Below are 18,778 nucleotides of genomic sequence, written 5' to 3' on the forward strand. Positions count from 1 at the left end.
ACATCATTAAACCATTTTCCAAGTGTTTTAATATTCTAATAAGTCTTTGGTCTTTTAATATTGTTGATATACATTTTATTTCATTTTACCCTTATGTTTTACAGTAATCAGTCAAATGGACTATTTTACGCACATAACGTAGAAAATAAGAGCACTGTCTCCTACCTCTCCAGACAGAGGTCTAGTTCCTAAATTGCCTTGTAAAATTGGTTTGAAATGATCTTTTCCTGCCATTAACATACAAGATCCTCTATTGCAACCAAAAATTGCATATATACTATATATACACATACATACATACATACATCATCACATACATCACACACTGCCGTTCAAACGTTTGGGGTCGGTAAGATTATTTAAAATGTTTTTGAAAAGTCTCAAAGCTTGTTTGATTCATTTTTATTGTGTTACATGGTAATTCTATTTTAATATCTTTTAAAGTGTAATTTATTCCTGGGTTGGAAAAGCTGAAGCCATTACTCCAGTCTTCAGTGTCACATGATTCTTTAGAAATCATACTAATATGCTGATTTGGTGCACAAGAAACATTTCTTATCAATGTTGAAAACCGTTGTGCTGCTTAATGTTTTTGTGGAAACCGTGATACATTTTTTCAGGATTATTTAAAGAATAGAAAGTTAAAAAAAAACAAAAACATTTTGAAATAAATCCGTTGTCTTTACCGTCACATTTTTAAAAAATCAATTCAGTGCATCCATGCTGAATTATAGTATTTATTTCTATATATAAAAGTATAAAATCTTACTGACCCCAAACTTTTGAGGATATGTATAAAGCAAGACACATAAATGCATCCAACAAAGATACACAATTTTTCTGTTGGTTGGAAGATATAAAAATTGCTCCTGAGGTTGTGCTGTGTGTTAATTGTGTGTTGTGGGAAAAGTTTCCATCTCCACAGCCTCGGCTGCATCCCTTTTTCTCCCTGTTCGAGCCTTTAAAGGAATAAACCAATAACATGAACTGATGAATTTTGGCTTTTAACAAAACTGCAGTCTGTTTAAAAACCTACCAAGCAGTGCAATGTTTTGATTACCTAGAACACTGATAACAGATGCTTAAGTAAATATAAGGGAAGAGAAACTAGCTAAAAAAAAAAAATAAAAAAAAAAATTATGATTTGAAAATACATTGTGATTTCTGGATATTTTTTTTTAGATTATGTCTCTCACAGTGGACATGCACCTACGATGACAATTTCAGACCCCTCCATGATTTCTAAGTGGGAGAACTTGCAAAATAGCAGGGTGTTCAAATACTTATTTTCCTCACTGTATATTGTAATATCCAAAGTGGCCATAAAAAGGATATTTTTATGTAAAACATTTTTTTTATGAATGCCATTTAAGTATAGGCCTATATCAAATCAAGAGTTTAAAACGAATTGTTACATTACCTCATCAGGTTTGCTCTTGGCTTTGCGAGCCTGCAGAAATAGAAAATAATAAGCTATTTATGCTGATTTGCCAACTGAGCATAGTAAGGATATTATGCCTCATCATTGGGTGAAATGATTCATTATCCGGTACAACAACCTACACACTTTTCTCATATCCGCGCACTTACTTTGGCTCCTTTTGGTCTTATTTCCTGGTATTCATCATTTCTTGCTCCTTTTAGTTCCTAGAAAATACACCAACCACCATTGAGGAATGATCAAAAAAAGTAAGTGCACTACTGTAAACAACCACAGGAGGGCAGCAGGGATTACAGCTGTCGCTTTGGTTTAGTCTACCATGAGAAGAAACTTGTATCTGGTTAAATTTATCTGTTACTCAGATCTCATCCACATCCTTTCTGACAAATAAGTGGTTCAACTTCTTACCTGATAATGTGTCTCTGGCTCCCGTCTTCTAATCTGAAATATGTTGATATTGATTAGATGAAGGTAGGCATCTAAAAACAATTTTTACTTTCAAAATTGCAATTTCACGTTTATAGCCGGCAGGATTTTTTCATATTACAAACATGATTGGATATCATGACATGAAGTGGGCCTAAAGTCTGTGTACAATAGGCTACATTTGCAGTTAACTCACTTATGATATATTTATGAATTTAAATAGGCTATACTTAAATTAAATGAAAACATAAATAATCTCACCGGTCTGTCCAGTTGCTGATAATCGGAACTCATCTGAGGCAGATCCAAGTCCTAAGAAATACAGCACGCACATTTTGTATAAAGTCTTTATTAATCGGGTCATTCCTGTTAGGTAGTGCTTTTTGAATTTTGTCACGTTAAAAATAAATATGATTCTGTTGTAATTTAACTAGATATTTTAATATAGGGTTAAACCATACTTTTAGAAGCTCTGTCCAAGCTCCTACCCTCGAAATGAATGTTTAATGTGTGTGTGCAAAAATGAAAATGATACTTATCCTCAAGTTGTTCCAAACATGTATGAATTTCTTTCTTCTGCTGAACAAAAAATGAAGATATTTTGAAAAATATGGTAACCAAACAAAGTTGATGGCCCCCCCTGACTGAAACATATTGAAGTCAATGGGGCCCACCAACTGTTTGGTTACCCGTATTCTTCAAAATATCTTCTTTTTTGGAAGGTAGGGGGGCTAAATGTAGGCCTACTATCTATTAGTTTTTTTACATTTAAGTATTTGTGTAATTTTTCCCCCAACCATTTCTTTAACCACAAATGTTAGATTTAAAGTTAGTCAGGGGCCACAGGGCTCATATTTTCACTTGGCGATAAAGATCCTAGCGAACAGATATCGCCAGAGCCGCTGAACGCTGTTATTGAGGTAATAGTTCAGCGCTCGGCACTCTAATGTTTTATGTTAGGATCAAAACAACTCGACAAAACATTAAAACTGCCATTATTTATCACTTTATTATGTCTTTACATATTAAAAATACACCACATCACTTAAAAACAGCTAACTGTAAGCTGTTCTAGGGGTGCCAAAAAGACAATTTATGTTGCTTGAGATGAAACTCAACAGATAGTGAAAGTAACACTTAATGTTAAAAAGGTTTTTGATTATAGAAAGGTAAAAGGAAGTAACTTAGCCTAATAAATACATTTATATGTTCAGAAGTGCATAGCAACAATGCACATCACAAATATAGCAACATCCATCCAAACAAAATTGTTTAAAACTCCTACCTATGAATAATGTGACTTTGAATAATAAAACTAATAAATATTATTTTCATATTTAAAATTGAGTTTAATGTTTTATTAAATATAAAGCACTTTCATAGTAGGAATGACTCATTCAATGCAATACATGTCGACACATGAAGTATATTTTGAACCTTGAACATGATCTGTGAGATATGTATTAATGATAGATAACTCACTGTATAGACGGGCTCATTGGGGTTATTGGCCGGGGTTGCAGGCTCCGGAGGAACAGGCCCTTCCTTTGTAAACTAAGCCATACAAGGCAGTACTCAAGTTAGCGATTAAAACCGTGAGGGAAATTTCTTCACTTGGAACAAAACTGTGCATGCTAGAGCTCAACTTACCTTCTCTCGGAAGTAGAGAGCAGTAAAAATGATAGAATACAGCAGGAGAAAAACATCTAAAATATAGCAATTTGTTGGGTCGCTCAAGGAGGCCTCTGCGAACAGAACAAACAATTTTAAAAGACTTTAATTAAGCAAGTACACCACAAAAATTTGGTGGCTCTTCTTATTTATCGAGGTTTTGAATTATTTGTCTCCTTTCCCAGCGTAGTTGGTTTTGCAATGTTAAAAAAACAAGAAAGAATAAAAAAATGGACAAATGAGAAAGACAGTAAAGACTCTAGAACATAAACCGCCAGATTTTTAATAAAATGTTCTATATTTAGATTACAGTACATTAAGAGGTTAATTTAATTTTGAGGCAACTAAGAGTTTCTGTATCCCAAGGCTTTTCGTGTCTAGTTCTGGAATCACTGTTTACAAAGACTTTCTCTCATGTTCATTCTTGCAAAACATATTTTAAGTGTGAGTTTAATCCGAGGCAGCCAAATGATCTGCTAGATAATGTCTAACACTTTAACTCATTAATTATCAGATTGCATGAATAGAATGCAAACTGGCTTTACAAAAATAAACCACTGAGACCAGTTTAAACTTCTTGAAATTAATTGAGGAATCGATCAAAGCTGAATGTATCGCATTTTACAGTATTTTAGATGGTGACTTAACAGTGCACACTTATAGAACATTTAATCGGATGATACTGCTCAACATGCCATTGACTCTCTTATAAACAAGGCGAAATAAATCTACAGACAATGTTTGAGATTATTAGATGTTTCCTGAAGCCCGTAAATGTCTTGATCGGGCACACAAGTATAAATTCCTTTTTTAATAAAACATAATTATTAGCAAGTGTGGTTTGAAATAACTGTGTATATGAAAATCTAACCATATGGCAAAAATTCAACTAAACAGACAAAACTGGAGATACAATGCCTTCGAATTTAAATTCATGAAATTTTCATGCGCAAAATATCCTGCATTCATTATTATCCCTCTTAAAAATGAAAAAAGAGGCCACATCCTAAAACTTTACGAATGGGCTATTGCATTGCAATCTATTAATTTAGCAAGGTTTTGTGGATAAACTTCAATATCTAACTTTAATCAATTACTTTTAACTGTAATCAGTTCTTAAAGATGTCGAGACATTCTTGCACTAATGATACTTACCTATCATTAGGACAAATAAAAAAACAACATTCAAATAATTAGACAAAGATAATGCAGGACTCTCCTACCAAATAAACATTGCTCTAGTCAACCCACCACGCCACTACTTTTGAAATATATAAATAATGTTTCGGATAGGTAGATAAAAGAAAGTAACTAAAACTAACGTGCAACTATGTACACAGCTTTGTCGACACACGATGATTTGGCACATCGCGTTATGTGCATGTACTGGAATCTTAAACGGCTTGTTTGTTTGGTAGCCTACTGAAATATGGTCCAGTAATATTTTTAGATAATTCTTGCATACATTCCTCACTCTCGTCTGTCATGTACATCCACATTAAGAACATTGAGTGGGTCACAAAACAGTCCTTTATGAAAAAAAAAAAAAAAACCTGCACTCATGCCTTCCTGTTAGAGGCAACAGGGGCCCAAGCTCCTCTACCTGTCTCTCTGTGATCTCTGTGTAAATGTGTGTGTGTAATCTAGTTTGGTGGTTTCTGCATGAGTCTAGTTAAGTGCAAGAACGAGCACAAAAAAGTGAAGGACCAGTTGCATCACTGCAGATCAAATAGGTGTTAATGAGGGCCGGTGGATGATGGTTAGAAAACTGACCACACACATTTCACATGCCAAACTCATTTTTTCTGCAAGGGCATTGCATACAGAAACAAGGACTTATTAACAATCAAAATAAAGTATATAGGTCTAGTCATATCAAATCAAATCTTTACTCATTTATCACTAATGCATTCCTGATCATAAGCTGTGTTTAGTTGCTTTATATAAAATAATGATAAACACAAGAATGTGCTTTAGATAGATTAGAAACTTAAAATCGGTAGTAACAAAGATTCTAGGCTTTTATCATGTTAAGACCCTAATTACATTGAAGAAGCTATTAATGCTAAAATAAAGTTGTTTATGAGTTATCAAAACTGATGAATTAAGAAAAATAGGCATAGTTTTATAAATTAGGCTGTACTGACTGTTAAGAGAGGATTATTGTACACATCAGATTCAATGATTTTTGCAATTCTTTCCAAATGCCAGAAATATCTAGTAGATGTGGATTTGTAAATTCAAAACATGTAAAGGGTTACGCCGTCTATCTAATTGCCTAATTACTGAATACATAATCGGCTTGAGCATGTTTTGTTGCTGTATCTGTTTTAGTATAACTTTTAAAATAATAATTGCAACCACCACTACACATATAATAATAATAACATTAACAATATTATAACAATTCCTTGCTAATTATTATTAATTTTAAATTCAATATGGGAAATAAAAAGTATCCTATACTTTGTGTGTCTACGCGGTCGTTAATGTTGTTGACTTTTGAAAAGCCGCCATTTACTGATCTTTCAATTTTGGCTTCAGGTTTCGCAAAAGTAGAGTGTAGGTTTTCGAGTTGCTTTTGTTGGATCCTCGTTTTTTTAATCTCAGGAAACAACATTTAAACATAAAGATGACAGTTGCGCACCATCATAGCACTGCTGAAAAGCCTTCATCTTTTTAGACATTATGTTGCAAACGAGTGTATTGCACTTAAAACTATTGTTACATGCCATGCTACAAGTCTTGCTGGTTGTGCATGGAAACTAAAATGGCCACATGAAGAGGTGTATGACCCCAATCTTTCTTTACATGAGATAATGCGCGCACACACACACAGGCACAAAAACATAATAAAAAATGTCTAATATTCAATTTCTCCATTTACATTTACTCCAATGACAAGTACATATTTCACAATGACCGAGACCCATTTAAACCAATCAAAACTCTGCGCTGAATGTTATAGGTATTTGACACCCTGTGCAACAAATATGTAAAGAGCAAGATAAATGATTTTACCTGCAGCAGACACATGTGTGGCCAAGAACAATAGAGTGGTTGTCCTGCTCATTTCCATAACATTCCTTGAAACTTTATTTCTGTAGATGCCGTTCCTTCCTGTTGCTTGGCCTGTAAGTGATGTGCAGCAGTTTTTAGCCTTTCTGTTTTGATTGCTTCTACTGTCAACTTTTACCTAACAGGAAGTGGCCCTAGCCCTAGGTTTTCTGTTCTAGTGAATGACAACCACTGCCTCCACCAGAGAGTTGTCCTCTCATCTCAAAAAAGTCTCACCATTTCCTGTATATTTTTAGACCCTCACGCTAACAGTTATGTCTTTCACCGGTGTTGCAGGATACTCCACAGCCACTGTCTGCTGAAATTGTTGTTTCCTTTTTAACAACTTTGGACTGTAAACAAATTTGAATAAAACTTTTTCCCTGCAGGAAATTATACACAATTTTTGTTCAAACAGCTAAGGAAAAACATAACCAGGCAACATTTTCAGAACAGAGATCATACACTTTCACCTGTAGCCTAATTCATAAAAAATAAATATTTTTATTAAAAATAGGCCTACATAGCAAGTTCCAGTTGACAGGGTAGTTTGTATGTTGTGCCCCCTGCTGTTTTGCATTTGCCATTGGTGTGGTTTTATATGTTGGTTTTGTAAGACTAGTTCAAATTAGAATGTTTTTAGCAAGGTTCGACTATATGATGATGGCAGATTTTAACCTAAATGTTGAAGTACTTCATAAATGTCAGATCAAGCAAATTCAATAAACTAGCATTTTCATTGTAAAATGTGTAAATGTATGCTATAGTTTTTTTTATTTATTAATTACAATATTTGTTGTAGCCTACATTACCTTTGTTTTTTGCTGATTTTTAAAAAATCTTTTTGATAATAATGTGACCCTGGACCACAAAACCAGTCACATGGGTCAACTTTTTGAAATCGAGATTTATACATCAATGGAAAACTTTATTCAGCTTTCAGATGATGTATGGATATTTAGGATAGGACAATATTTGGCCGAGACCCAACTATTGAAAATCTGGAATCTGAGGCAAAAAAATATATATATATATAAATTAGACATAAATTAACTTTCCAAAATAAACCTACCTTGAGAGATATTTACTGGAGTAAAAAGTAAAAAGGGAGGCCCCAGTCTCCCTTATAATTGCTGCCATAAACAGTGTTCGATTCATTTCATCAGATCAACATATCAGGCTCTTAAAAGTACACCATTGCAAGCAACATAGTAAAAGGCCAAAAGATCAGGTATCACACTTCTGTGATGGCATTCTGGAATGGTCCTAAAATCTTTAGCCTCCTTGTAAATTGTCTCTGTAATGTGGCACTTCAGTCACATGCATCCTCATTCCGATATAGGCCTATCTTATGTGTGCTGTTAAATCTATGTAGCATCTATATGTTTTCAACATTTTTCAATACAGCTTAATGGCATAACCACAGGAAACATACAATAAGCAATAACTAATTTGTTCATTATTGTCAACATGACCATTGCAAAAACCGTCAAAATAAAATGCAAAAAGCAGTCGTTTTTCTTGTGCAGTAGTTTTATGTTGCACATTGTAGGGCTATTTGTTCAATCACACAATGAGATGATTTAAGTAAATTATTTTATGACTCACTGACTATCCTGAAAAAAATAAAAGTATATTATGTATAATAAAAGTATTTTTATTATTTAGTTTATTTATTATCATTATTAATCTAAGCAACATTTGTCTTCTTTTTGTTCAAAAACAAGACATAAATTGAAATAAATTAAAAACGAGAAAAACATGCGCATGCGCGTTGATACTGTTGCGTGATTCTAGAAGTCGCTCACATGACATGACGGTGGCGTTTCCTACTGCGGTTACGAGAAACTAAACAAAGCTGACCTACTGCGTTTTTTAGATGTAGATTTGGCACAGCGGCAGCTCAAACCGACCGTATACGTCTCTGCACCATAACGACAGTTACCTGAAGAGCCCCTTTGAAGACGCAGTTTGCACAGTCTGGTATCATCTGTTTTTGTATCGAGTGTGTTTTGATTTACGTTACTTTGGCAAGAAACATGATCCCCATCATCCGCAAACAAAACATGCCCGCCGGGGAAATTTTTTGCCTACTGTTAGGTAAGTTTGATTTTAATGTAGTGTATTTTGAGCAGCAGGAATATTTGGTCTGGTTATACTTAATTAAATAATTGCTTAATTAATAAGAATAAACAAGCCCATGTATGGAGGACGCTTTGTTTCTTGTTAAATAATAATGTTTATTCCTGCAATACCTTGGCCTAAGTAGGCCTGCGGTGTAAGGAAAGCTGAGAATTAAAAATATTTTTTACTTATTAACAGACTTGACTTCTAAAACAATTCATTATTTTCGTTACTGAAAACCACTAACGTTACCATGTATTTGACTACGGTGCTACCTGCTTCTACACGTTTAAAGGTGGACCCAGAAATGTTTTGCTTATTAAAAAAACTTTTACATATTAAGAAATATAATTGAAATTTTTGTATACATAAGATGAAGACTCCGTATTATATCAGTGAACGGGTGGGTCGCCCCCTCATGGGCGCCACCATGTTGACGTCAAAATAGCATAATAATGATAATAACAGTAATAATCATGTTAATAAAAACGATGAATAAAACAGGTTTGGTGTGAAGCAGCAGCAGTTAGTAAACAAACATCATGCATCCAGGCTGATAGTGGTCAGTATTATTCCAAAACCTCTTTTACTATTGGAATTAATAAATGAAGTATAACAACAACTTACTGAGTACACCTTTAACTCTAACCAGTGCTACAACTCATCTAGAACCTTTTAAAATAATAATGTTTTCATTACAGCTCTAACTATACATCAGACTTTGGCCACTGATGTATCGCCCACTGTGGTCGCCCCTGAAACCAGCTCTCCTCCGACCTCTCCTGCACCCCCCGGCCCCCCTGAGCGGGGCAACTACAATGTCACCAACGCCACTGACACTGTCTGTCTCTTGGCACGGATGGGCCTGCAGCTCAACATAAGCTTTATTTCAAGCTCTCATGGCACGGTACTATATGGCACATATACTGTAACTCTCACTTTCATGGGACAAAAGTAGCTTGGAATATTCTGCTAATTATCTACTTTTCTCTTTGGTGGGTAACAAGCGTATTTTAAATGACATGAGTGTGAGTAGATAATCACAGAATTTTAATTTTTGGTTGAACCATTCCTTTTTCCAGCTTATTACTGGAACCTGAAATGGCTCATAGAAAAAGGACACCCGTATGCTTTAGTTCTATGACAAATACCATTATATATTACTGCTATTAAAATTCCTTGGGTTGTTATGTAAATAAAGGGATTTGCTGGGATAAAGGGATTTGTATGCAAGTAATTCAGAGTAATGAAGGTTTGGTCCTCATTTCTAAATGTAATCTAAATGTAAACATACTTTGCTTTTCAGACTGTCCAGGAGGTCTTGAACCTGCATCCGAACCTGATTAAATTCTCCGGATCCTGCGCGCCAGACTTTGCAACTCTCAAACTGACCGAGGACAACATTACTTTGACTTTCAGCTTCTCTTTAGTAAGTTTTGAATCTCCTCCTAATATTTCTAGGGATGCACTGATCATGACTTTTCATGGCCAATTCATATTCCGTGTTCCGAGCAAATTGGCAGATTTTGATAACAGTTGCAAACTTTTTCCCTCTTTGTTTAACCCAAAAAGGGCAGAAATAGGACACAAATAATACAATTTCATGATTTGTTTTAAAAAATTTATTTTATACTTTTTATTTTTTATTTTAATGTTTGTATCCCCCAGGATAAGTTGCCTCTTTGGGGATATAAATTCATTGAAAACAGAAAGCTTGTTTGGCAATGCTTATAACAACATTTTAGCCACATTTTTAAAACATTTTATTCTCTCATAACTTACAGTGAAGATTCTTTATAACATTTAGTCAAACAATCAGGATAATGCATATTATATATTAGCCTACTACTGTACATTTGCACTCATAAACACTATTATACAGAATATTACATTAACCAGTTTTAATAAAACAATATTATACATTATACAGAGATAAGAAGAAAAGAAAATACCATCGAGACTTTTTTCTGAAGATAGTCAGTTCCCTTTAGAGATACTTTTATAAAAATAATTTTTGTATTATTTATATTTTTCTTCCATTATTTTGAGCATCGCAAACGGTGAACTTGTGCCTTTTTCAGTATCTGCTTGCACGTCTGCTCTTCTTTTTGCGTCTGTCTTCAGCGTGTCCCATCTCTGGCCTGTGTTAACGCTCTGTATTTCTGCACAATTTACATTTTGCGCAAGTACGGAATAGAGATCGGCCAAAATAAAATGGAACCGTTCCGATTTATGGCCGGCCGACCAGTGCATCTCTAATCATTTCCCCTAATGTCCCCTCAAATTACCCAGACCACACTGATGTCATCATCACATATGGAATATACTTAATTGCTTTTCAGAATTCCACATCAAACAAATATCATCTTAGTGGTTTGGACCTGTCAGCTGCATTGCCTGATATGGCTAGTAAGTCAGTTTTAAATAGCCCATGTATGATAGAAGTTGTAGTTTTTTAGTTAAGTTTTCTGAAAAGCTAAGCCTTTTTGTTTTATTTTTGCTTAGAGCGCCTTGTTGTCGCTAACACCTCTCTGAACTACATGGTGGGAACACTGGGCTACTCTTACATGTGTCAGAAGGAGAAAACCTTGAGCGTTACACAGGATTTCTCTCTCAACACTTTCCAGCTTCAAGTGCAACCTTTCAGCGTCAATGGAGATTTTGGAGCAGGTATTTTTTTTTTTTTCCTCTCTCTTACCCTTTCTCAGTTTTGTCCTTTCATTCTTCAAGGAATGTTCCGGGTTCAACGCACAAAAGGCAACATGAAAATCTCAGTTGTCATAACATTGTGAAGCTGATAAAGCCAAGTAACTTTGTCCACACAAGTATACAGAGTCTTTTATCCACTAAGAACAGTAGTCCCATCCAGGGTTTTTATAGTTAACTAAAACCATTTGTGTTACTTGACAACAACTTGTTGCTTCTCAGCTCCAACTGCAGTGTTTGAGGGCGGGTCAAAGTAGATGTTGTTCATTGGCAGGCAATGAAAACCATAGGCTGCCATTATGCAAAATTGTTACAAACCTACGTCGTTATGTTATGGAAGTGAGACTGGAATTGACCGTTTGCAAAGACCCGCCCCCTTTAGTTACTGTTGCTATGTCCGACAAGCCACGCAGCTCTCACGCCCCACCATGTTCTCACGCAGTAAAAAATACATCGCGGAGCAGAGAGGACACTGACAACGCGCTGACAGACAGGACAGACCAGGTTACTTTTGATATGAAACAAAGTCTAACCTTTCAAATATGAATATCAATAATATCAAATAGTAATTTTTTAACAAAATTTAAACAATTTGACAGATCCCTGTAGAGCCTCAGTTAAAGCTGCTCGTGTATTTTCTCTGATAATCAACATTATATAAAAACTGCTGTCTTTGTGTAGGTACACACATTATGATCATTAATTTAGATCCTGAAATACTGATATGATTGATTGATTGATTGAGTGAATAGGTTGTTTTGCTTAACTATTTCTAATTTTTCTTCTTTTGCCACCCTCTCCCCTCCCTCCTCTTGCTCTGTCACTGTTCTAGCTGAGGAGTGTGAGTTAGATGAGGACGACATGTTGATTCCCATCATTGTGGGTGCTGCCTTGGCTGTTCTAGTGCTGATAGTGATCCTGGCCTACCTTATTGGCAGGAGCAGAAGTCATGCAGGCTACCAGACCATCTAAACCCTCCTCATGTAATCTTTAAGCCAGGATGTGTCGACACCACCAACCAATTTTTGCTCTAATTTGGACTCAACAACACTACTACAACTGCAGATACCTAGTTTTTAACCTGCCCTGCCCTCTGCTGGTGTCTCACGCTGCCACTGCTCAGGTGGATCTGAGTTTCCTGGACTTTCTGTTGGATTATGTTAAACATAATATAATTAATGCACACGTAAGGGTACAGGGCAAAACGTGTCTAGGTCATGCTAATGTATTGTCTCCAGGAACCAGATTATGCTTACCTAGAGGAATCTCTTTTGTTTGTTGTCATTTAGGCTTAATCTGGGTCTTGGAAAACATACAATCTTTTTGGTACCTCATATTGTTAATTTAATGTTATGCATTTATTTATATAAATAGGAGGATTTAGGGAAGCTGATAATGTTATACTGTTACATGCTCAGTCTAAAAGGGACTACATATTTAACACTACCTTCTAATCTTGATCCTGACTACCTTTTGTGATTTTTAGCTAAAAATTCACTTTTGGAGTTAAACACTGTAAAATACAGGTCAGCTTTTGGGATTCACAAGATTGGAGAAAAAAACACTTATTGCTGTCAACAAAGCCTTGCATAATAGGTTTGAGTCAGATGTTAATTTGGTACTACATTTTAATGAAGAACAATTCCACATCTTTCCAAATCTGCTAAACTGATGTTAAATGGAATATCCACTTTCTAGAGTAGAATACCCTTCAATAACACAAAATAGTCCAGTTTTTCCCTCATGCTACATATTAAAACTATATAGCCTGCTTGCATCCATTTAGCATTGTATTTGCATTCATTCAGAAGCGTTAAAAGGGAAATTCTGCTAGGAAAGGTGAGGAAATATGGTTTTGCACTACTGGATGGGCAAAGGGTACATTTGACACTAACACAGCAGGAAGTTCTGCTTAACTTGAAGTAGGTTTAGACTATTATAGACCTAGGTAAATGGTTAACTGTTACAAACTCGAGGAGTGAACTGAGAGAAACATGCTTTATCATATAGTGGATAAATCTCTCCTTTCTGACAGGCCTTCATATGGAAGGACTGCATGTGTATATTGAAGTGTTGCCTTGATTGCTATGATGTTCATGTTGTTTTAAGGGAATGCGATTCTAAGTTTCTAAATAAAATGAAAAATAAAACACAAGAAAATGAGTTTGCCTCCTAAATATTTATTAGTTAAACATTGCATTTCATCAACAGTATGTATATCTGAACAGAAAACCGATTGTTATAGTAACACAAAAAAGCAATAGGCAAAAAAAACAGTTAAAATGCATTCCAGTTAAAGAAGGTAAATCACACAGGTTTGGAATAACATGCCTCCACAGTTCAAAAGTTTCGGGTAAACTATTTTTTTTAAAAGAAATTATTACTTTTATTCAGCAAAGAGGCATTAAATTAATAAGAAATGACATCAAAGACATTTAAAAAGTTACAAAATAAATGTTGTACTTTTGAACTTCCTATTCATCAAAGAATCCTGAAAAAAATTAAGCTGTTTTCAACAAAATAAGAAATGTTTTGTTTTTCACCAAATCAGACTGGAGTTATGGCTGCTGAAAATTTAACTTTGCCATCACATGAATACATTTTAAAACATTAAATTGTAATATTGCACATTATTAGTATTTTATGGTATTTTTAATCAAACAGCCATAGGCACTTCTTTTAAAAACATTAAAACATTTTACCGACCCTAAACTTTTGAACAGTATTGTATCCCTTCACACTTTTTTCTTAAACATTCATATAGTTATTTATTGACATACAATTGTTATTTTTTTCCACACGGTAAATAATAGATCTTGCACGCAGTCAGAACTTTATGTCCATGTTCACCATTTATTGTGAAGGAGGGTTTTATGCAGAAGTAATGCGATTTCTACACATCTTCCTGAGTTTAGTGATTGTTTCCGTGGAAAGACCTCCAGGCTCCATAAAGATTTTCTGAAGTTAGAGGACAAATAAACATCATTCAGAGCAAAATTATCATTAGTATTAGCTTAGTTTGTGAATAAATAGCATCCACAGAATGTACCTGCATGAATGAATGGCAGTCTTCTACGTACTCCCCATGAGTGATCTGTTTGAAGCGTTCGCAGATTTCTGGGAGACTCTGTGCCTGTGAGATGAGGTTCTGATGGTGACCAATCAGCGTCAAAGCCACACGGAACAGGATCTTGGATCCCTCGTAGAAAAGGCAGTCCCATATTCTCAGCACTGTCTGAGAGAAGCACACAGTTACCGATCATTACATTCAATATTGGCGTCAAAAACTCTACTAACTGGCTAAAAAAGGACTGGAAATTGTTGAATGACTGCACAGCTTAACCTTTGACTTTCATCCTCACCTCTACAGGAAGGATGTCAATGTATAGGCAGATGAACCAGCGCGAGACCACCAGGGTCCACATTACATTGTGCCGATTCATGGCCTGCCAGACAGCAGGAACCTTCATCCTGACAAGCTCCCCAAGCACCTCTTGATCCATTTTAAGACCCAGCATAGTTGAGGTGTAATAGTCTAAAAATATATATATATATATATATATATATATCAATTTGCATAATAATTATGCACACACTATATATATATTAGTGATTGTTTTTTAACCGTATGGACTGGTTTTGTGATAAAAAATACAGAAAAAAATTTAATATTGTGATATATTATTACAATTTAAAATAATTGGTTTTCAATTTATTATACTTTAAATTATCATTTATTTCTGTGATGCAAAGCTGAATTTTCAGGATCATTACTCCAGTCTATCACATGATCCTTTAGAAATCATTCTAATATGATGATTCATTATCAAAGTTGGAAACAGTTCTGCTGCTTAATATTTTTTCATAACCTGTGATACTTTTTTAGGATACTTTGATGAATAAAAAGTAAAAAAAAGAAAAAAAAGCAAATTTTTTAAAAATAGAAATCTTTTGTAACAACAATATACACTACTGGTCAGTAATTTGGGGTCAGTAATTTTTTTTCTTTCTTTTTTTGAAATAAATCAATACTTTTATTCGGCAAGGATGTGTTAAATTGATAAAAAGTGATAGTAAAGAAGATTTATATTATTAGAAAATATTTTTTTATTTTGAATAAATGCAGTTCTTTTTAACCTTTTATTCATCAAATATATTAGGCAGCAGAACTGTTTCCAACACTCATAATAAATCAGAATATTAGAATGATTTCTAAAGGATCATGTGATAGACTTGATGTCACATGTGACACTGAAGACTGGAGTAATGATCCTTAAAATTCAGCTTTGCATCACAGGATAAAATAATAGTTTTCTATTTGAATATACTTTAAAAAATAATTTATTATTTTTTAAAGTATATTCAAATAGAAAACTATTATTTTAAGTTGTAATAATATTTCACAATATTACTGTTTTTTTTTTTTTCTGTATTTTTGATCAAATAAACGCAGTCTTGATAAGCATTAGAGACTTCTTTCAAAAACATTAAAAATAATAATGTTTCCAAACTTTTGACCTGTACTGTATATATATGGAACATGATACAGAATGGAATTACGATGAATTCATAATTTCTGAGTTTTTACTAGTTAAACAGGACATTCAGATGTCACATATGTGACCCTGGACCACAAAACCAGTCACATGGGTCAATTTTTTGAAATTGAGATGTATAAATCATCTCAAAGTTGAATAAATAAGCTTGCCATTGATGTATGGTTTGTTAGGAAAGGACAATATTTGGCCGAGATACAACTATTTGAAAATCTGGAATCTGAGGGTGCAAAAAAATAAAAACATTGAGAAAATCGCCTTTAAATTTGTTCGTATCCATATATGTTCGCGATTGTGCTGCATCCACTCACAAAAATAAATGTTTTATATATTTACGGTAGGAAATGTACAAAATATCTTCATGGAACATGATCTTTACTTAATATCCTAATGATTTTTGTCATAAAAGAAAAATCGATAATTTTGACCCATACAATGTATTGTTGGCTATTGCCACAAATATACCCGTGCGACATGTGACTGGTTTTCTGATCCAGTGTCACATATGTATGTGGCGGGGTGATTTGAGCACAAAATTATTAACTTAGCAGAGCATTCATTACATTAACGTTAATTTTAACCAATATTAATCAAAAAGGGATAATTTACCCAAACTGAAAATTCTGTCATCATTTACCTTCGTGCCATTCCAAACCTGTATGTCTTTCTTTCTTCTACAGAACACAAAATATTTTGAAGAATGTTGGTAACCAGACAGTTTTGGTGACCATTGAATTCAACCGTATGGACAAAAAACACTGAGCAATTTTTTTCATTTCAGGAGAAAGAAAGTCGTACAGGTTTGGAATGACATGAGGGTGAGTAAATGATGACAGCATTTTCATTATTGGGTGAACTATCTCTTTAAGTAAAGGTAAGATTTTGGGTTAAATGACCTACAACAATAGCCTAAAACAATGACTAAATTGCTTTTTGGCTATTGGTTATTTTATATATAACATTATTGTCCTCACTCACAAGGTCTAGGTGATGTCACTCCAAAAACAAAGTCGTTTCAAAGGTGGAACAAGTTATTACATTTTGATTAACCTATGCATGATGTTTTGAAGAAGTCCTGGTTATAGTGTATACAACAGTGGGTAAAAGTGACAGACCTGGTAAGATCTTGCCAAGTAAAGCATCCATTAACCAGAACGACTTCTCCTCATCTTTGGTGATGATGAGGAGATATCCAGCGATAAAGTTCATTCCCTAAAAAGGCAACAAGGGATACATTTCAGTAGCCTACTGATTTGAATGCAGACGGGTTAAACACGTTCTGTCATAATATTGACAGGGTAAATAACGCAAAATTACAACAGTGTCTTACTTCCTCACTTTTTATAATTGACTATTCACTAGTATCCTTACACAACAATAGTTTTAGATATAGGAAGTTCAATACATCCTGGATTCAAGTGACACTTAAGTGATAATGTGTAAAAGGGCATGTGTATATGACATTATAGTACCTGACAGTAACCAACATCCTTATTGTGGTGTCCATAACCCAGAAGTACATTAAACAGAGCTTTTTGTAAACATGATTGGGAGGAGTCACGGAACTGAATGTTATCAGGGAAGGTTCTGTGCATATCTGGGGAAAAAAATGTAATCTCAGAAGTATTTTATTTCCAATATGACCAGTTCAATCTCTATTCAGGATTGAATTAGTATAAAATTTTCAAATGAAATATGGTTTCATGAGAAGTAACTTGCCGGCAAGTATGGTCTCCTCTATTTTAGGGTCATGCTCAGCCTTTAATAGAGAATGATAGTACCCAGGATTCCTCTCCATCTGGTCCTGGGCTCCACTAGCTGCCATCCAGATCTGAGTGCGATGTTCACACGGAACCCCCTTCCTCACATATCGCTTCACTGCAAACCCACACGACAGCTTCACAAATGTCAACCTTTCTGTCTTAGTAATAATAAAAATATAGTAATAATAAAATTATTACAAATAAAATAGAAATGCCCACCTTTCAGATTCTTCTCCACTTTCACGGTGCCCTGCAAAAGTTTCGACCACTTCTTTGACCTCCTAGTGAGAACAGCTAAATACTCGGCCATTAGCTCCTCATTGGATTCATAGCTGAAATCCTCTGATCTCTCAAATCCATATTGGTCTACCCTACAGACACATTTACAGACTTGGTTCACATGTGGGAATTCTTTGAAAAAAGAATAACAGAAACTTTAATAAAAAAAATAAAACATAAAAACGTAAAATTACGAAGTTATGAGTTCAGTATTATTTTCTTTACATTTAAAAAAACAACAACAACAACACTTAAACTTTAAGTGTTTATATAGCCTAGGCTAAATGACATTGACGCAAACATCACCTGACGCACAGGTGTTTTGGACCACATCTCATGGCGACCTTCACACTATCAATAACAAAGCGAATGTTTGCCTATATCACGTCATCATAGGAATATAAAGTTACGTTCATACCTCTTGCAGTCGTTGTTGTCTGAACTGGCAGAACATTCCCTGCTTTGATCATTAAAGTGATTCTCCATGTAGAGTTTAGCGCGTCTCTTGCAGCGGGCACTACCTGAGACGAGCTGTTAACATAAACTCCTCCTCTACAGAAACCTGTCATATGCACAGGTTATATATTTATAGACTAGGCTATAGGCTATATATTGAGTTTTACCTACTTGGTTTATAGTGTGCATTGCAATTTAACAAGTAAGTATATAATTGGCTAGTCCATTTTAAATAATTTAAATAATTTATATTATATTTTCAATAATTAATGTTGGAAATCATGTTCCAAATAATCTTC

General features: G+C 34.5%; 3 protein-coding genes across 3 annotated transcripts; 1 reads left to right on the plus strand and 2 right to left on the minus strand.

The window, feature by feature from the left end:
- Positions 1–33: 33 nt before the first annotated feature.
- Positions 34–6,830, minus strand: cd247l (CD247 antigen like). Its single transcript, XM_084122991.1, has 8 exons — positions 6,560–6,830; positions 3,518–3,612; positions 3,350–3,421; positions 2,129–2,179; positions 1,850–1,882; positions 1,591–1,647; positions 1,421–1,450; positions 34–959 (listed from the first exon to the last, which is right to left on the minus strand). Exons 1-8 carry the CDS (start codon positions 6,615–6,617, stop codon positions 888–890), a joined length of 468 nt encoding a protein of 155 aa, XP_083979117.1. The 5' UTR covers positions 6,618–6,830; the 3' UTR covers positions 34–887.
- A 1,544-nt stretch (positions 6,831–8,374) lies between these two features.
- Positions 8,375–13,588, plus strand: lamp1b (lysosomal associated membrane protein 1b). The gene is made up of 6 exons (XM_084122993.1): positions 8,375–8,695; positions 9,421–9,626; positions 10,026–10,148; positions 11,062–11,128; positions 11,225–11,389; positions 12,258–13,588. Exons 1-6 carry the CDS (start codon positions 8,635–8,637, stop codon positions 12,395–12,397), a joined length of 762 nt encoding a protein of 253 aa, XP_083979119.1. The 5' UTR covers positions 8,375–8,634; the 3' UTR covers positions 12,398–13,588.
- grtp1b (growth hormone regulated TBC protein 1b) lies at positions 13,587–18,576 on the minus strand. The gene is made up of 8 exons (XM_084122992.1): positions 18,442–18,576; positions 17,964–18,115; positions 17,701–17,859; positions 17,454–17,578; positions 17,097–17,193; positions 14,788–14,960; positions 14,475–14,660; positions 13,587–14,383 (listed from the first exon to the last, which is right to left on the minus strand). The coding sequence occupies exons 1-8, from the start codon at positions 18,507–18,509 to the stop codon at positions 14,297–14,299; spliced, it is 1,047 nt and encodes a 348-aa protein (XP_083979118.1). The 5' UTR covers positions 18,510–18,576; the 3' UTR covers positions 13,587–14,296.
- Positions 18,577–18,778: the final 202 nt, after the last annotated feature.

The sequence above is a fragment of the Abramis brama genome (genome assembly GCF_963993115.1).
Source record: "Abramis brama genome assembly, chromosome: 8".
NCBI lineage: Eukaryota > Metazoa > Chordata > Actinopteri > Cypriniformes > Leuciscidae > Abramis > Abramis brama.